This window comes from Symphalangus syndactylus, chromosome X (assembly GCF_028878055.3).
Source record: "Symphalangus syndactylus isolate Jambi chromosome X, NHGRI_mSymSyn1-v2.1_pri, whole genome shotgun sequence".
In the NCBI taxonomy this organism is placed as follows: domain Eukaryota; kingdom Metazoa; phylum Chordata; class Mammalia; order Primates; family Hylobatidae; genus Symphalangus; species Symphalangus syndactylus.
The window spans coordinates 110,771,195-110,791,830 of record NC_072447.2 but is presented as its reverse complement, the minus strand read 5'-3'; the positions used below and the strand labels follow the sequence as shown (position 1 = coordinate 110,791,830).

General features: G+C 36.4%; 1 protein-coding gene and 1 pseudogene across 2 annotated transcripts in view; both read right to left on the bottom strand.

Annotated features, from left to right (window-relative positions):
- Positions 1-20,636, bottom strand: part of TBC1D8B (TBC1 domain family member 8B) — a 74,701-nt gene that overhangs the window by 30,572 nt on the left and 23,493 nt on the right. For both annotated transcript variants that reach the window (XM_055268600.2, XM_063635237.1), the window contains exons 8-11: positions 12,772-12,921; positions 12,034-12,184; positions 11,339-11,553; positions 1,067-1,184 (exon numbers count right to left, since the gene is read on the bottom strand). In XM_055268600.2, the coding sequence (XP_055124575.1) occupies positions 1,067-1,184; positions 11,339-11,553; positions 12,034-12,184; positions 12,772-12,921 (634 nt within the window). The remainder of the gene's footprint in view (positions 1-1,066; positions 1,185-11,338; positions 11,554-12,033; positions 12,185-12,771; positions 12,922-20,636) is intronic.
- Positions 692-818, bottom strand: LOC129476654 (uncharacterized; annotated as a pseudogene).

Below are 20,636 nucleotides of genomic sequence, written 5' to 3'. Positions count from 1 at the left end.
ATACCAATTAATGAAATAGTCTCATGTTCAGGGAGTTTAATATCTAGCACAACTCAAGATAAATACACAAATAATTATAATGAAAGACAGTACAATCAATGACCTAACCACAATCCTGAAAGCCTATTACAGTACAAAGAAGAGACCATTCATAAGTTTTAAGGTAAGGGGTCACAGATCTGTAAATATTTGATGACTAAAGAAAATATTGGCCAGGTGCGGTGGCTCACGCCTGTAATCCCAGCACTTTGGGAGGCCGAGGCGGGTGGATCATGAGGTCAGGAGATTGAGACCATCCTGGCTAACACAGTGAAACCCCGTCTCTACTAAAAATACAAAAAAAAAAAAAATTAGCCGGGCGTGGTGGCGGGCGCTTGTAGTCCCAGCTACTCGGGAGGCTGAGGCAGGAGAATGGCGTGAACCCGGGAGGCGGAGCTTGCAGTGAGCCGTGGCCGCACTCCAGCCTGGGTGACAGAGCAAGACTCCGTCTCAATAAAATAAAATAAAATAAAATGAAAATTATACAATTAACAAACTAAGAACTCGATCCTTCTTTAAAATCTTGCAAATATCTATATAATTCATACAAATGAGGAGATTTTAAGCTGATTGAAATCTCCCTCCCATCAAGAAACTACAAAAAATCACCAGTAGCTGTGGATACTTGAGATCACCATTGTTTTAGCAACAGAGTTTATAAACTTAATGCTTCTATTTTTGTTAAGAAACAGACCAGGTATTTTATTTTTAGTTTCAATTAGCAATAATCGTGCCTCGGATAGACCTCATTGGCTACGATACTGCCACTGCGCAAAGCTAAGGTATTTTATTTTTAAAAGCAACATATTAAACAATCTTTCCAACTATACATTCAGTACAAAAAGCTCTTCTTTTGAGAATGTCAGTGAATGTGACATTTTGATATTGCTCGTATTTTATACCACAACATAATTCATCAGTCCTTCTAATTTATTACTAATTAGACAAGAGACATTGAAATTGTTTAGAAAAGAAATATACATCTTTGTGTGTGTATGCATATGTGTGTGTGTGGTTTTTCTTTTACCAATAATTCGACGATTAAAATAATCAGGCAACATTCGTTCACATACAGCAACCAGAAGCCAAAAAGCTTCTTCCTCTTTTGCATATAGAAGCAGCACTGAAGTCAAAATATTCATTGCCTAAAATTTATAGAAAACAGTATTAAAAAGCAAATATTGCTCAGGTAGTAATTATACTTCTTCAAACATAATAGTTTTTGACAGCAACAAGAACAACTGAGAGTAATAATAGTGTAATAACAGTGGAAACATGAGATCTCTGAGCCAGTCCAAGGCAAAACAAGATGAAGTCAGGCTAACATTTGATAATCAGTTATTTTATAAGGTAACATTCAAGAAAAGTGAAGCAGTAATATAATAAATACAGAACATAATAAGCAAAACCTCTCTAATTTCAAAGAGTGAAAAACCTTAATTATCACTAATCTGAAAAAAGCCTACATAATTTTCAAAGACACACTAAAATGAAAGAAAACGAACTTCATCTGTATTTCCAACTACCTATAAAGAAATAGCCCTCAGATATGAATCATCCTCAATTTTGTCCAAAACTGAACATCTTCTTTCCCCTATCAAGTAGGATTCTTCTTATCTATCCTAGTTTTCATTATGCTGAAAATCCTCTATCTGCTGCATCTGTTTCGTATCCTAGAGTTTCTTCTTATAAAACGTCTTTCGGATTTGCTTTTTCCCTCCCATTCCCACTACCACTCTAACTTGCTGCTGCTTCTTACCTATCTTGCATACAAATGTCAGATCATTACTTTTATATACATCGCCACATCCCTTATTATAAAGTAATAAATCCTTAATGGATATAATTTGGAGAGAATGGAAAAGTATGAATGAGAAAATAAAACCTCTTGTATCCTACGTACCCAGAAATAAACTGTTAACAAGTTGATATATTCTTCTGCAGTTTTTTCTTCCTTTTTCTCCTAAAATTTGTATCACACTGTGTACTAAATCTTTATTTTTTTGCTTAGCACTATATAATAATATTCAATGCCACTAAATATTCTTCTAAAACAGTATTTTTAATGACTAAAAAAACTAAGGTGGATATAATATAAATTATTTAACCATTCTACTATTGTTGGACATTTAGTTTAATTCCAATTTTTTACTATTACATATAATGCTGCAATGGTTATCTTTTTTATATAAATTTTCATCCAACTATACTTTTTTCTCAGGACAGATACCTAGAAATGAAATTGTTTGGTCACATGGTATTTTTAAAAGACTTCATATTATTGCCAAATTAAATTCCTGAAAGAAAACACAAATTTATATTTCTGACCAATAGTGTTTAAATGTTTATTTCACTGCATCTTTGCCAATATTGTGAATCATAATAAGTATAATCATCTTTATTGATTTGATAGTGAAAAATTGTATCTCATTGTTTTAATTTTAATTTCTTTGAGGTTGAACCTTCTTTTTCAGACTTTAACATCAACCTGTATTTTCTCTTCGGTGATTAATCCTTTCATGTCCATTGCTCATTTTTATACTTTCATACCTTTCATATAGATTTGTATATTAACTATGTCAATTTCTTGCCAAATCTAGTACACTGTTTGATGTCAAGCTTAGTTTTTACTGAATCATTTTCCCATGCAAGAATCCATACTGGGAGGGGATGTAGTAAAAATGGCAGAGTAAGAACTTCTAAAAATGCTCTCCTCTATAAAAGCAACAGGAACACTGACTAAAGTCATCAGAATCAACTTTAGAACTCTGGAAATTAACCAATAGCTTACAGCAATTCAGGTAGCATTTATTTAATAAAATGGCTGAATCTCAGTAAAACTAGTAAGCTCTGTGGCATTTTAAATTGCCCTATTCCCACCCCCCTCCCCAGTTTCACAGTAGCCTTAAAAACCAACATCTAGGCCAGGTGCGGTGGCTCATGCCTGTAATCCTAGCACTTTGGGAGGCTGAAGTGGGCGGATCACTTGAGGTCAGGAGTTCTTAACCAGCCTGGCCGACATGGTGAAACCCTGTATCTACTAAAAATACACACACACAAAAATAGCGGGGTGTGGTGGTGCACACCTGTAATCCCAGCTACTCATGAGGCTGAGACAGGAGAATTGCTTGAACCCGGGAGGCGGAGGTTGCAGTGAGCCAAGATCATGCCACTGCACTCCAGCCTGGGCAACAGAGTGAGACTCTATCATTAAAAAAAAAAAGAGAGAGAGAGGGAAAAAAAAAGAAAGAAACAAACATCTAGCAATTACAGTGGAAACCAGTACCTAGTAGCTACTGAATGGAACAGAATGGGGTTGGAACTCCAGCAAAGCCCCATTCCCAAATAATTGTTGTTATTTGACTTGTCTAGTGGTTCCCTGGAAGACTCCTCTCACAAGGCTGTCTTTATTTGACTTGACACAGAGCTCCTTTGGTGTAAACAGCCTTTTCCCCAGTGGTGTTTGTTGAAAACAATCAGAGGCAGTTGTTGAACATGTGGCTATCCAAGGCAGTGGATAGCAGTTGGGCCAAACAACACGCTAACAAAGTGTTAAAAGAAAAGTGGGGGCTTTGAAAAACTGTGACATATTCCTGGGAACCCAGAAGGCCAACTACACGCATATGGCTTTATGTATACTCACAGCTGTATGTATGCTTAGGAAAGAACAGAAAGGACCTAAGCTCTTATCTCCAGCTAATCTTCCAGCTTTGTGTGAGCAGAAAGTGATAAAGACTAGAAATAGAGAAAAATTAACAAAAGCAAAAGCTGGTTCTTTGAAAAGATTAAAAAAGACAAAAAAGATAAAAAACATAGAAATATCTTTAGGTAGCCTAACTAAAAAAATTGTCAAAAAAAAAAAAGAGCAAGAACAAGACAGTGCGAGTGAGAGATCAAGAGTGCGAAAGTGAGAGTGTCCAAGAGCAAGAGTGTGAGTGAGAAGGGGGACTCAAATTATTATAGTCAGGAAATAGAGAACTACCAACCTTATAGAAGTAAAAAAGATTATAAGTGATTATGATGAAAAATTATATGCCAACAAATTAGATAATCTAGATAAAATGGACAAATTTCTAAAAAAAAAAAACACAAACTACTGAAACTAAAATGGGAAAAGTGAAATAGACCTATAATAAATAAAGAGATTGACTTAGTAACGAAAAAACTTTCCACAAAGCAAACTCTAAGAGCAGATGGCTTCACTGGCAAATTCTACCAAACATTTAGAGAATAATTACCACCAATTCTTCATAAACTCTTCAAAAAATAGGAGAGGAGGAAATGCTATCCAACTTATTCTAAGAAACCTAAACACCCAAACTAGACGAAGATATCACAAGAAAACTATATGTGAATATATCTTACAAATATAAACATAAAAATCCTCAACAACATGCTAGCAAACTGAACTTAAGAACACATAAAAAGGATCCCAAAAGGCCAAGTGGGATTTATTCTGGGAATACAAAAGTGATTCAACATATAACAATCCATCAATGTTTATATATATATATATATGGAAAAAATCACATGATCATCTCAATTGACACAGAAAAATCATTTGACAAAATAAATACTCTTTCATGATAAAAACACTCAACAAACTAGCAATATAAGCGAACTTCTGCAACCTGATAAAGATGATCTACAAAAAACCCACAGTTAACATTATACTTTACAGTGAAAGACTGATTACTCCCCTTAAGATACATAACAAGACAGGGACATGCATTCTTACCACTTCTATTCAACATTGTACTGAAGGTTCTAGCCAGGTCAATTAGGCAAGAATAAGGGAAAAAAAGACATCCATACTAGAATAGGGGAAGTAAAAGTAACACTATTCAGATGCCATGATTTTGTATATAGAAAATCCTAATGAATCCACAAAAAAATCTACTAGAACTAATAAATAAGCTCAGCAAACTTACAAGACACAAGATCAGCTATCAGTTGTATTTCTATATGCTGGCATCTCTGGGACACGTTCAAAGCAGTGTGTAGAGGGAAATTTATAGCACTAAATGCCCACAAGAGAAAGCAGGAAAGATCCAAAATTGACACCCTAACATCACAATTAAAAGAACTAGAAAAGCGAGAGCAAACACATTCAGAAGCTAGCAGAAGGCTAGAAATAACTAAAATCAGAGCAGAACTGAAGGAAATAGAGACACAAAAAACCCTTCAAAAAATTAATGAATTCAGGAGCTGGTTTTTTGAAAAGATCAACAAAATTGATGGACCGCTAGCAAGACTAATAAAGAAGAAAAGAGAGAAGAATCAAATAGATGCAATAAAAAATGAAAAAGGGGATATCACCACCGATCCCACAGAAATACAATCTACCATCAGAGAATACTACAAACACCTCTATGCAAATAAACAAGAAAATCTAGAAGAAATGGATAAATTCCTCGACAAATACACTCTCCCTAGACTAAACCAGGAAGAAGTTCAATCTCTGAATAGACCAATAACAGGTTCTGAAATTGTGGCAATAATCAATAGCTTACCAACCAAAAAGAGTCCAGGACCTGATGGATTCACAGCTGAATTCTACCAGAGGTACAAGGAGGAACTGGTACCATTCCTTCTGAAACTATTCCAATCGATAGAAAAAGAGGGAATCCTCCCTAACACATTTTACGAAGCCAGCATCGTCCTGATACCAAAACCTGGCAGAGACATAACCAAAAAAGAGAATTTCAGACCAATATCCTTGATGAACATTGATGCAAAAATCCTCAATAAAATACTGGCAAACCGAATCCAGCAGCACATCAAAAAGCTTATCCACCATGATCAAGTGGGCTTCATCCCTGGGATGCAAGGCTGGTTCAACATACGCAAATCAATAAATGTAATCCAGCATATAAACAGAACCAAAGACAAAAACCACATGATTATCTCAATAGATGCAGAAAAGGCCTTTGACAAAATTCAACAACCCTTCATGCTAAAAACTCTCAATAAATTAGGTATTGATGGGACGTATCTCAAAATAATAAGAGCTATCTACGACAAACCCACAGCCAATATCATAGTGAATGGGCAAAAACTGGAAGCATTCCCTCTGAAAACTGGCACAAGGCAGGGATGCCCTCTCTCACCGCTCCTATTCAACATAGTGCTGGAAGTTCTGGCCAGAGCAATCAGGCAGGAGAAGGAAATAAAGGGTATTCAATTAGGAAAAGAGGAAGTCAAATTGTCCCTGTTTGCAGATGACATGATTGTATATCTAGAAAACCCCATTGTCTCAGCCCAAAATCTCCTTAAGCTGATTAGCAACTTCAGCAAAGTCTCAGGATACAAAATTAATGTACAAAAATCACAAGCATTCTTGTACACCAATAACAGACAAACAGAGAGCCAAATCATGAGTGAACTCCCTTTCACAATTGCTTCAAAGAGAATAAAATACCTAGGAATCCAACTTACAAGGGATGTGAAGGACCTCTTCAAGGAGAACTACAAACCACTGCTCAATGAAATAAAAGAGGATACAAACAAATGGAAGAACATTCCATGCTCATGGGTTGGAAGAATCAATATCATGAAAATGGCCATACTGCCCAAGGTAATTTATAGATTCAATGCCATCCCCATCAAGCTACCAGTGACTTTCTTCACAGAATTGGAAAAAACTACTTTAAAGTTCATATGGAACCAAAAAAGAGCCCGCATCGCCAAGTCAATCCTAAGCCAAAAGAACAAAGCTGGAGGCATCACGCTACCTGACTTTAAACTATACTACAAGGCTACAGTAACCAAAACAGCATGGTACTGGTACCACAACAGAGACATAGATCAATGGAACAGAACAGAGCCCTCAGAAATGATGCCGCATAGCTACAACTATCTGATCTTTGACAAACCTGACAAAAACAAGAAATGGGGAAAGGATTCCCTATTTAATAAATGGTGCTGGGAAAACTGGCTAGCCATATGTAGAAAGCTGCAACTGGATCCCTTCCTTACACCTTATACAAAAATTAATTCAAGATGGATTAAAGACTTATATGTTAGACCTAAAACCATTAAAATCCTACAAGAAAACCTAGGCAATACCATTCAGGACATAGGCGTGGGCAAGGACTTCATGTCTAAAACACCAAAAGCAATGGCAACAAAAGCCAAAATCGACAAATGGGATCTAATTAAACTAAAGAGCTTCTGCACAGCAAAAGAAACTATCATCAGAGTGAACAGACAACCTACAGAATGGGAGAAAATTTTTGCAACCTACTCATCTGACAAAGGGCTAATATCCAGAATCTACAATGAACTCAAACAAATTTACAAGAAAAAAACAAACAACCCCATCAAAAAGTGGGCAGAGGACATGAACAGACACTTCTCAAAAGAAGACATTTATGCAGCCAAAAAACACATGAAGAAATGCTCCTCATCACTGGCCATCAGAGAAATGCAAATCAAAACCACCGTGAGATACCATCTCACACCAGTTAGAATGGCCATCATTAAAAAATCTGGAAACGACAGGTGCTGGAGAGGATGTGGAGAAATAGGAACACTTTTACACTGTTGGTGGGACTGTAAACTAGTTCAACCATTGTGGAAGTCAGTGTGGCGAATCCTCAGGGATCTCGAACTAGAAATACCATTTGACCCAGCCATCCCATTACTGGGTATATACCCAAAGGACTAGAAATCATGCTGCTATAAAGACACATGCACACGTATGTTTATTGCGGCACTATTCACAATAGCAAAGAGTTGGAACCAACCCAAATGTCCAACAACGATAGACTGGATTAAGAAAATGTGGCACATATACACCATGGAATACTATGCAGCCATAAAAAATGATGAGTTCGTGTCCTTTGTAGGGACATGGATGAAACTGGAAAACATCATTCTCAGTAAACTATCGCAAGGACAAAAAACCAAACACCGCATGTTCTCACTCATAGGTGGGAATTGAACAATGAGAACTCATGGACACAGGAAGGGGAACATCACACTCCGGGGACTGTTGTGGGGCGGGGGGAGGGGGGAGGGACAGCATTAGGAGATACACCTAATGCTAAATGACGAGTTAATGGGTGCAGGAAATCAACATGGCACATGGATACATATGTAACAAACCTGCACATTGTGCACATGTACCCTAAAACCCTAAAGTATAATAAAAAAAAAAAATAAGTAAATAAAAAAAAATTAAAAAAAAAACATGAAATCAAGAAAACAATTCAATTTACTATAATAACAAAAAATTAAAATACTTAGAAATAAAATTAACAAAGGAAGTACAAGCCTTGAACACTGAAAACTATAAAACATGTTTGGATGAGACAAATTAAAGAACGATTAAATAAATGAAAAGGAAAGACATCTTGTGTTTATGGGTTGGAAGAGTTAATATTGTTAATATGAAATACTCCTGAAATTGATCTACAGATTCAATATCATGACTATCAAAATCCCAGCTGCCTTTTTTTTCTTGTTTGCAGAGATTGACAAGTTGATCGTAAAATTTGTATGGAAATACAAGGAACTAAAAGAGCCAAAACAATCTTAGAAAAGAACAAAGTTAAAGAACTCACACTTTCTGATTGCAAAACTTACTACACAGATGCAGTAATCAAGACAATGTGGCACTGGTATAAGGGTAGAAGTATAAATCAATGGAATAGAATTGAGAGTCCAGAAATAAACTCTAACATTTATGGTCAACTGATTTTCAACAAGAGTGCCAAGGCACCACTTCACGCTCACTGGAATGGCTGCAATCAAAAAGAAAGACAATTAAGAAGTGTTGTCAAGGATGTGCAGAAATTAGAATCCTTGTACATAGAATGAAGGGGAGATTTGGTAAGAAAATAAAATAAAATAAAGACAAAGAAAAAATAGAACCCTCATACATTGCTGGAGGGAATATAAAATGGTGCAGTCTCTTTGGAAAATAGTTTGACAGTGCACCAAAATGTTAAACAGACAGTTATCATATAACCCAGAAATTTCACTTCAAGGTATTTACCCACAAGAATAAAAAACAATGTCCATACAAAAACTTGTACATGAATATTCATAGCAGCATTATTCACAACAGCCAAAACAAGAAAACATCTCAAATAACTATCAACATTGAATAAACAAAATGTGGTATATAGCCATATAATGGAATATTATTAAATCATAAGAAAGAAGTCCTGATACATGCTACAACATGGATGAACTTTGAAAATGACATGCTAAGTAAAAGAAGGCAGGCACAAAAGATCACATATTGTATCACTCAATTTATATAAAATGTGCACAATAGGCATATTCATAGAGCTAGAAAGTAGATTAGTGATTGCTTGGGTTGGTAGTAGGAGAAATGGGGAGTAACTGCTAATGGATATGGGGCTTCTTTTTAGGGTGATGAAAATGTTCTGGAATTAGATAATGGTGAAGGTTTGCACAACTTTGTGAATATATGAGAGACCACTAAAGGGGTGATGTTTGTGGTAAATCAATTATATATCAACATTAGATAGATAGATGGAGACAGATGATAGATAAGATTAGATAGACAGAATAGATAGATAGATAGATAGATAGATAGATAGACAGATAGAGCAAGCTAACCAGCCATGTGTCTCACGTGGGTTTTTGATCAAAACCAGCAAAATCTGTTTACCATATTAAGTTTAAACTCTTTTCCCAGGCTTTAAAGATTCTTCATGATCTTGTCCCATACAAATTTACTTTTTTATTCCAGTGTGAACCTAGCCAATCTTATCTCCCAAGGCAGGCTTATTCTCACCTGAATGGTATCACTCATACTTTAACCCCAAATAACTTTCCTCCTGCCCTCCATGTTTCTAACTTTGCTCTCATCTTTTAGAAGTCAATATTAAGTGCTGCCTATTTTGAAGCTATCTCTAAACTACTGCTTATAGACAATATCACAGGGTCTGTGAGTATAAGCTCTTTGAGAAAAGAAGCATTATGCTTCTTTTGTACCTTTCAGAGATCCTAAAATATGCTAAAAATCCTTGCCATTTAGATGTTCCATTCACTTAAACAGTTTTTTTTTTAAATATCTCTATTGACAAGTTAACTGGATAGGTAGTATTGACATGTAACAATTACAGGTATTCAACCCATTATAAATAAATGTATGGCGCAGAGTGCTACCTATCCATGACATTCCAGTCTCCTCTTCTTCCATAGTAGCTGCACATGTCTGCTCAGCCACACTATACTCCACAGACTTCCTTGTGAATAGGTGTATCCACGTGACTAAGATCATCCAATAGAATGTGCGTGAAGTGATATTTGCCCCTTTCAAGCCTAGCCCATAAAATCTTTTACAGTTGTTTCTCCATGCTGTTTCCCTGTTCCTGTGAGTGCTAACGGTGATGAAAGTGTACTCGGGAAGCTTTGTTTTGAAAATGACAGTCGGCTGTCAGCCTACAGTCTAAGTTCCTGAATAATCTCATGGAGAAGAGCTGCCTACTGACCTGAAGAGTCAATCTCCTTTGTTTATTCCTTCAAGAAATAAAATTATACTGTTTCATCTATTATCTGTGTTTCTGTTAGCAGTCTAGCCTATCCTAATTGATTGTGTGCTCATAAATAATTCTTTTCCAATGATTCCTCCACTGCCTGTAAAATAAAATTCAAACTCCAGCTCTATCCCAATCTACCTTATTGATTTTTTTTTTCTCCAACTACTTCACTTCATCCACCCTATGTTTCTACCAAACTAAACAAACACGGTCCTATATATACTTTACGTTTACCTCTACCTGTGTTCGGTTACATGGATTCCATCACCTGGCATGTTCTTTTCATTCCATTTCCATATGTCCAAAATTCACCAATTTTTAAGACTTGCAAATGCTACCTTTTCCACGAAGCCTTCTCTGACTCCTCCAGATGAAAAATAGTTTCTCCTTATTATAAATCATGACAGGACTTTATATTTCTCTAACAGTTTTTCTCACTTGATTTTTGTTTCTTAATGAATATGCTTTAACGTCTCCTGGTCTACATACTTTTAAGGGAGGACCCTTACCTGATACATCTTTATATAGCCTTAAGTACCTAGCAGAGTATCTTTTATAGAGCATAAGTTCAATAAACATTTGTTAAGTGAAAAAGAAAAATAATGAAATATCAATTCTCCTAAGTATTCCCACTACCATCCTACTTACATTAATACTATCCTCTATCTATCTCACCCCCATCTCTTTCCGTATAATCACCACTTCCAAATTAGTGGAATTGGATTTGATGTGATTTTATTTGGAACATACACACAGTTGGGCTCATAGTTAAGTCATACCTGGCAGTATCCAATTTTGGGGTTCCTGTATGCATAAGCAGTGAGTACCCTTCTCAGAGCAGATATGCCAGTGTCACTCTGAAAGGCTGGGTGCTCAGGAAGAGAGCGACGTAAATCACGTTCAATTTCTTCAGTAGCCAAGTTGCAGGTCCCTAAGGACTGCTCAACCACTTCAGCGTAATAGCCAGGATTAGTAGCCATGTCATTAACAGCACCTGTGAAGATTATTACATTAACATACAACAGAAGAGGGATATAATGAAGCTACTATTTCCATATATACATAAAGAATTGGATTTCATTACCTTGATATTTAGCCTTATGCTTAAGTGATTTCTGAGCACAAACAGAAAAGAGCTTTACACTAGAATCTATGTCAAGCTACTAATTTTATCCAACAGAATACCATTTTCATGTGCTTTTTCCCCCTTAACTGACTGTTGACACTAGAGATAAAGATTCCCCCACTATACATATCTTGCCTAATAAACTAATCTGCTCAGATGCTGGATGTGTGGATAGATAGGTAAGGTATAGATAACTACTTACCTTTCTTTCTTTGACTAGTCTGAACTCAAGATGAGTAAGACTTTGTACTAACCATCTTTGTAATTCTTTTGCTTTAGCTTAGGGCATAACTCCTAGAAAGGCATAGTTAATGTCTATTAAATAAATAAAATGAATAAATGTAATACCTGAAAAAAGCATCCAGAGTTCTCCTCTTAAGGTTTCTGGAATCCCTCTTACAACAAGATCTCGAGTCTTTTTGGTTCGAAACATACTAACACCACGCCCACATTCTGCAAACAGTATTTTCCATGACTGTTCCTTCATTTTTTCTTTCAACTGTAATGACAGAAAAATCAAAACAACTAAATCTAGTGAGAAATTAACTTCTGTAAAATAACTTTCCCACTCTCTTTACCTTGAAACAACATCTATAGAAATTAAGAACATAGAAAACCAATATCAGTATTCACCCAGGGGTGAAACACTGAATCCTTGTCATCATGAAAATCTTTTAAACTCATCTGAGCATAGCAGCTTAATTTACTATTTTAATTCTTAGCTAAACTCATATAAAAATGGTAAAAGTGTTATACTTGGGAGGCAAAGCTTTAAACCATCATTCTCCCCTAATCATGTCTATGTCAGGATTAGAAATCCATGCAAATAAAACCCAATGTCAATAAATATGTACAACTATTATGTATCTGTAAAAATCCCCAATGTCCAACTTTTATCTTTTATCTTCATTCCTGATAATAGTCCTTGTGTATAGTGGAACTAAATAAGTTACACAGTAGTACCTGCTGGAAAACTTTTCAAGTCCCAAAAGAATTTTCAGTTGTGGTACCTTCTAGTCTGCTTTTAAGATTTTTACTTTTCACCAAATGTTTCAGCCCATAGGTTTAAATATTTTGTTTTCCTACCATTTTAGAATTAAGAGTCTCCAAATTCTGAGGGTGAAATACCGTCATTAAGGCTTCAGTGTTCACAGTTTTACTGCATTCCCTCTGACTTGTCAAAGATTGCACCTCAAAATTATCAGATGGCTCTGTAGACTCAGAACTAATAGCAAGCTGAAAAAGAAAGAATGTAGTTGTCCCAGATGCATGCTTAAGTTTCTACAAGAAAAAAAAGTTCTAATGTTTACTGTCATTTAAAAGCCACAATCTATATACATAACAAATATTAAAGCAATATCTCAGAGACATACCTATCAAAATTAGATATGTCAACAACCTGACTTCTAGAATGGCAAGCTCAGAACCTCTGTGAACACACTCCCCAACAAAAGCAACAAAATAGTGGCAAAACATTCAAAAGAAACCATTTCAGAACACTGGAATTAACCAAAGGCATGCAATAAACTGAAAAGCATCTATTCGAGAAAAACTAATGAGCCTGAATAAGACCAGAAGAGTCTGTGGGGCTTTTAACTCTATCCACCTGCCCAAGCTCAGAAATGAAAGCCAGCAGTATGGCAGCCAGTGGATCTTCTGGAGTTTCATTAAAAGCCCTATCCTTAGGGCATAGACAATATTTGACCAAACTTGCAACTCCCTGGAAAATCTCTATTCCCAGGGTGTTGTTATCATTTGATTTTATTCACAGCTCAGCTTGGTGAAAAAACTCTGTTCCCAGGGTATTATAGAAAACAATAGCAATTGGTTGGTAACAACCTAGTGTCCAAGGCTATGATTCCAGCTAGAGCAAACAAGAGCCTGGCTAAAGATTTAAAAGGAAGACCTGAAAAACCAGATGATGATACCGAACTTTGAAGGGCTGCAACACATTCTTGGGGATCTAGAAGAATGAATACATGTACAGGGCTGTGAACATGCCTAGGAAAGAAATGGGACAGAAGAAGGGCCCAGTCACTCAACTCTGGCTATCTTTGAAAGCAGGGAATAAAAGCTAAAGCTGAGTGAAAATTGCCTGAAGTTTGACGTATACCTTCACACAGATATCCTTGAGAAAAAGGTGGAATATTTGATAGCATAAGGCATTTAAGGAAATCTAACTCATCACTGAATAACCACTAAATTATACTGATTCAGGGGGTGATCCAAGGAAGTCAGGCTTAAAAATAGAAACAAGAACTTACAAAAGCAACCAACAGAAAGTGTCTTGAGGGGGTCCACTTGTTGGATTTTGTAAATAAAGACTGTAAAGTAGCTATTATAAATATATTCAAAGAATTAAAGAAAACTATGTTTAAAAAAATAAAAGACCCATTAAAAAGTGGGCAAAAGATCTAAATAGATACCTAACCAAGGAAGATATAAATAGCAAATAATCATATGAAAGAGGTTCAACATCAGATGTCACTGGGTAATTGCAAATTAAAACAACATTACACACCTATTAAAACCCAAAACATTGAAAATACCAATTGCTTATGAGGATGTGTTGATATAGGCATGCAATGTTAAATAAGCACAAATACATAAACTATACCCCTATGTTTCTTGCAGCACTACTCAAAATAGCCAAGATATGAAATCAACCTAAATGTCCACCAACAGATGGATGGATACAGAGAATGTGATAAATTTTTACAATGGAATACTATTCAGCCCAAAAAAGAATGAAACATTTTCATTTGCAGCAACATGGATGAACATGGAGAACATTATGTTAAGTGAAATAAGTCAGGCACAGAAAGATAAATACCATATGTTCTCACTCATATGAAGGAGGTAAAAAGTTGAGCTCATAAAAGTATAGAGTGGAATGATGGTTATTAGAGGACAGAAAGTATGGGGTGGGAGGGTTGTACCATTTTACATTCCCAACAGCAATATATGAGAGTTTCAATTCTTCACATTCTCCTCAACAGTATTATCTGTCTTTTTAATTATAGCCACCCTAGTGGGTATGAAATGGTATCTCATTATGCTTTTGATTTGTGTTTCTCTATTGACTAATGATACGAAAAATCTTTTAATGTGCTTATTGGCCATTTCTTTATTTTCTTTGGAGAAAAGTCTATTCAAATCCTTTAACCATTTTTAAAATTGGGTCGTTTGCCTTTTATTACTTAGTTGTAAGAGTTCTTCATACATTCTAGATAGCAGTCCCTTACCAGACATATAATTGGCAAATATTTCCTCCATTCTGTGGGTTGTCTCTTCACTTTCTTGATGATATCATTTGTAGCACAAAAGTTTTTAATTTTGATGTAATCCAATTTACTTATTTTTTCTTCAGGGTCACATGCTTTTGTTGTCATATCTACAAAAAATTGCCTAATTCAAGATCATGAAGATTAACTCCTATGTGTTCTCTGAGAGTTTCATAGTTTCAGCTCTTACATTTTGGTCTTTGATCCATTTTAAGTTAATTTTTGTGTATGTTTTAAGAAAAGAGTACAACATCTTTTTGGAGGTGGGGAGTATGTTGCTGTCCATTGTTTCAGCATCATTTGTTGAAAATAGTTCTCTCCCCCATTGAGTTAGCTTGGCTTTCTTGTTGAAAATTAACTGACCATAAATGTAAGAATGTATTTCTAGAGTCTCAACTATATTACATTGATCTACATGTCTCCCCTTATGCCAGTATCACAATGTCTTGTTTACTATAGCTGTATAATAAGTTTTGAAATTGGAAAGCATGAGTCTTCCAACTTTGTTTTTCCTGGTCAATACTGTTTTAGTTACTCTGAGTCTTTTGTATTTCCACATAAAATTTTATGAACTCCAAAGTTTTACTTTTTTTTTTTTTTTTTTGAGACGGAGTCTCGCTCTGTCGCCCAGGCTGGATGGAGTGCAGTGGCGCAATCTCGGCTCACTGCAAGCTCCGCCTCCTGGGTTCACGCCATTCTCCTGCCTCAGCCTCTCCGAGTAGCTGGGACTACAGGCGCCCGCCACCACGCCCGGCTAATTTCTTTTTGTATTTTTAGTAGAGACGGGGTTTCACCGTGGTCTCGATCTAAGTTTTACTTTTAAAATATATCAGTTACCCAGCTTTTATGGATTATAACTACACCAGCTATTGCAAGTTATTACTAGGAGTGCTAAAAAAAAAAAGACTCACTAAGTTCATCCCTTAAACTTTAGTAAACCTTAGTAGCTCAAGTAAGATAAAGAATGCCCATGACTGAGGCAGAGGAAAAGTAGCAGCTTAGGGTGGACCAATCCAGTGGTATTTTAGTTTGAAATCCAAGAAGCCAGTACAAGCCCTGGCAGGGCTGGGCATTAAGATTGGCTCTGAGTCCCCACCCAAATCTCACCTTGAATTGTAATAATCCCCATGTGTCAAGTGTGGGACCAGATGGAGACAACTGAATCATGGGGACGGTCTACCTCATGCTGTTCTCATGATAGTGAATTCTCAAGAGATCTGATGGTTTTATAAGGGGCTTCCCCCTTCGCTCAGTACTCATTCTCTCTCCTTCCACTCTGTGAAGAGGTGCCCTCTGCCATGATAGTAAGTTTCCTGAGGTCTTCCTAGCCATGTGGAATTGTGAGTCAATTAAACCTCTTTGCTTTATTACCTAGTCTTGGGTATTTCTTCATACCAGTGTGAGAATGGACTAATATAATAAATTGGTACCAGGTAGTGGGGTGCTGCTCTAAAGATACCCAGAAATGTGGAAGCAATTTTGGAACTGGGTAACAGGCAGAGGTTGGAACAGTTCGGAGGGCTCAAAAGAAGACAGAAAGATGTGGGAAAGTTTGGAAATTCCTATAGACTTGTTGAATGGCTTTGACCAAAATGCTGATAGTAATATGGACAATGGACTTCCTATAGACTTGTTGAATGGCTTTGACCATAATGCTGATAGTAATATGGACAATGAAGTCCAGGTTGAGGTGGTCTCAGATGGAGATGAGGAACTTCTTGGGAAATGGAGCTTTAGCAAAGAGACTGGTGGCATTTTGCTCCTGCCCTAGAGATCTGTGGAACTTTGAACTTGAGAGAGATGATTTAGGATATCTGGTGGAAGAAATTTCTAAACAGCAAAGTGTTCAAGAGGAAGCAGAGCAAAAAATTTGGAAAATCTGCAGCCTGATGATGTGATGGAAAAGAAAAACTCATTTTCTGGGGAGAAATTCAAGCTGACCACAGAAATTTGTGTAAGCAACAGGAGCCGAATGTTAATCACCAAATTTGGATGTCTCCAGGGCATGTCAGAGATCTTCACGTCAGCCCCTCCCATCACAGGCCTGGAAGCCTAGGAGGGAAAAATGATTTCATGAGCCTGGCCCAGGGCCCCCCTACTCTATGCAGCCTCAGGACATGGTCCCCTGCATCCCAGCTGCTTCAGCTCCAGCTGTGGCTAAAAGATGCTAAGGTTCAGTTCGGGCCATTGCTTCAGAGGGTGCAAACCCCAAGCCTTAGTGGCTTACACGTGGTGTTGGGCTACAGATGCACAGAAGTCACAGGTGCACAGAAGTCAAGAACTGAGGTTTGGAAACCTTTGCCTAAATTTCGGAGGATGTATGGAAATGCCTGGATGTCCAGGCAGAAGTTTGCTGCAGGGGTGGAGTCCTCATGGGGGAACCTCTGCTAGAGCAGTATGGAAGGAAAATGTGGGGTTGGAGCCCCCACATAGAGTCCCCATTGGAGCATTGCCTAGTGGAGCTATGAGAAGAGGGCCACCATCCTTCAGACCCCAGAATGGTAGATCCACTGACAGCTTGCACCTTGCACTTGGAAAAGCTGCAGGCATTCCACATTAGCCTGTGAAAGCAGCCAGGAGGGGGGCTGTACCCTGCAAAGCTATAGGGGTGGAACTGCCCAAGGCTGTGGCAGCCCACCTCTCACATCAGTGTGACCTGGATATGAGACATGGAGTCAAAGGAGACCATTTCAGGGCTTTATGATTTGGCTGCCCTGCTGGATTTCAGACTTGTATGGGGCCTGTAGCCCCTTTGTTTTGGCCAATTTCTCCCATTTGGAATGGTGTATTTACCCAATGCCTGTACCCCCATTGTCTCTAGGAAGTAACTAACCTGCTTTTGATTTTACAGGCTTATAGGCAGATGGGACTTGCTTCATCTCAGATGAGCCTTTGGACCCAGACTTTGGGTTAATGCTGGAATGAGTTAAGACTTTAGGAGGCTGTTGGGAGGGCATGACTGTGTTTTGAAATGTGAGGACATGAGATTTGGGAGGGGCCAGGGGTGGAATGATATGGTTTGGCTCTGTGTCACCACCCAAATCTCACCTTGAATTGTAATAATCCCCACGTGTCAAGGGCAGGACTAGGTGGAGATAATTGAACCATGGGCAGTTTCTCCCATGCTGTTCTCATGATAGTGAGTGAGTTCTCATGAGATCTGATGGTTTTATAAGGGGCTTCCCCTTCACTCAGCACTCATTTTCTCTCCTGCCACCCTGTGAAGAGGTGCCTTCCACCATGACTGTAAGTTTCCTGAGGCCTTCCCAGCCACGCAGAACTGTGAGTCAATTAAACCTCTTTTCTTTATAAATTACCCAGTCTCGGGTATTTCATCATAGCAGCGTGAGAACAGATGAATATAGATAGAATTCAAGGAAAGTTAAGGAGGAGTATTCAAATCAATGTGTAAATAAAAGGGTAAGGTGGAAGAAGCCAATAAAGGAAAAATTAATGATTAGAGAGTATAGGTCTCAAGTTGCAACAATTCCCTTTTTAAAAAAAAATGCTTATTTTGACAAATCGCATACTTGACAACTTAATATTAAGTTTAGCTGTTTGAACGAGGAGTTACATTTTTGCAAATACAGGTTGGAAAATTCATGGTTGTAGTCTGAATCTCAAGCACAGCACACTCCTTTAATTTCAATGACTGAATCATCAGTTTATCTATTGTTCTAAACTACAGGAAAAGTATCCCAGAGAGAAAAAAATAACCTCTTAAGCAATGAAACCCTAAACATAAATTTATAAGAGTGATGACAAGTATGTCAGTTCTACCCATTATTACCTCTTAAGTATTCATAGTCACGTTAAAACCTTCACCTTCATCAGCAGGCAGTGGTGGTTAGAAAATTTAAAAAAATGACAAAAGAAATAAAATAAAAAACATGTACCTTCAAAGATGGTAGTTTAATATTTAAAATTTTGAAGAGTATAATAAAGTAGATTATTCAAGGAACTAAACTTAAATATTTTGAACATTTTTGCTCTGGCTCTTTTGAATGGAAAGTTTTACCATGGTGTTTTATGTATATACTTGGATATATATCTACATTTCTCTCCATTTACTTGGGTGTTCACACTTATGGCAAATAAACTTGGCACTCATCAGACTTTTAGTGCCTGAGCAAAATCCAATCACATCTAGAAAGCAACATAGATTGTTAACTCTATAGCAGGTATTCTTAATCTGTTTCATTTTTATTATCTGACATTGATTTTACAATTATCATATCGCTGTACAAGTGAAGGAAAGACAAAGCAAAGATGAACATTTCTTTATGTGTAAATTTCTATAAAATACTATACATAAATTAGAATACTTCATAAACTCGGTATAATAAATGGTGGTTTGGGGGCCAGAGTTGACCTGTAAAACCAATAATTAAAACAAAAAAATATGAACAAATGCTTTTCTCAAATATCAGAAGCTTATCTTAAATAGGATCCTGTTCACAGTCCACAATTTAAAGGGCGTGAATTTCATTTTTAATAGTTTCTGGTTTCCCAACTTAGAAATAAATCTACCCCCACAGCTAAAAATCATTTTCCAAATTTATATTATAGTCATAGGAAGCACTTTATTCTTACCAAGGCAAGGAAAAATCAGTTATGTTGGTTAAACTACTATTTTGATCTACATTATCATGTAGGAAACTCATTACTTCTATTTAAAAACTTAGTAAGATAGTCCTGGTTATGAAACTACCTTATTAAGATAATAACTATATTACATATAGTTAGTAACTATCTTACTAACTATATGAAACAAGTTATGTTTACATTTTCTGTGATAATCTGTAGAAGATACTTATTTGCCTATCTAAAAACTTTAAGGCATGAACTCAATTACTACCGTTCTTGACATTCCATAGTTTCTACAATTCATTCATAATGTAGTTTAAAAACATCAGGCAATGGATCTTCAATAGTGCTTTCCATTCTTAGGCCACTTTGCTTAAAACTAACCTAAGAGGGCCTATTTTTCTTTCATTGAGTAGTTTTGAAAAATTACCTTATCTAGTAATAGTTCTTGATTATATGTGTCAATGAAAGTAAAAGATTCATGTATTTTTCCAAGCAATTTATTAGAATTTTACTAAATCTCTTTATATGCCCAGATTTTAGTATAACTTATTAAAATGTGGAACATTTAAATATATACCCATATAAAAACTTGGATAGAACTGGTACTCATGCATAATTTCAATTACTTCTGGTAGGATTTGTTCTTTGTATCATGTCTTTGACATTCTCACAGGAAAAATTTCCTAAAGTACTTCCTGTATTCATATTTAGACTTGTTGATTTAGACTCTTGGAGATTTAAATTAAAAAGTCTTGCTGTTTGTACAAAAGTCACCAGGTTTATTAAAATTATAGAATGCAATTTTTCTCTTCGTTTCAGTATAAGTGTAGTTATAAAATATAGCTATAATTTCTGTTACTTAGAAATCAAATGGAACTAGCTCTTGTTTAAAAAGCTTTCTCTTTACTAATTTTTTACGTGTACTATTATTAAAGCTAGATATATATAGATACTAAAATGGGTCAATATTCTTCATCATTGATAAGATAAAAATCTTAAGTGAAAACAGAATATTTGTACATATATTTATTAAAACCTCTAAAAATGAGCGAGAAACTAGAAAACTGTAGAATTCTG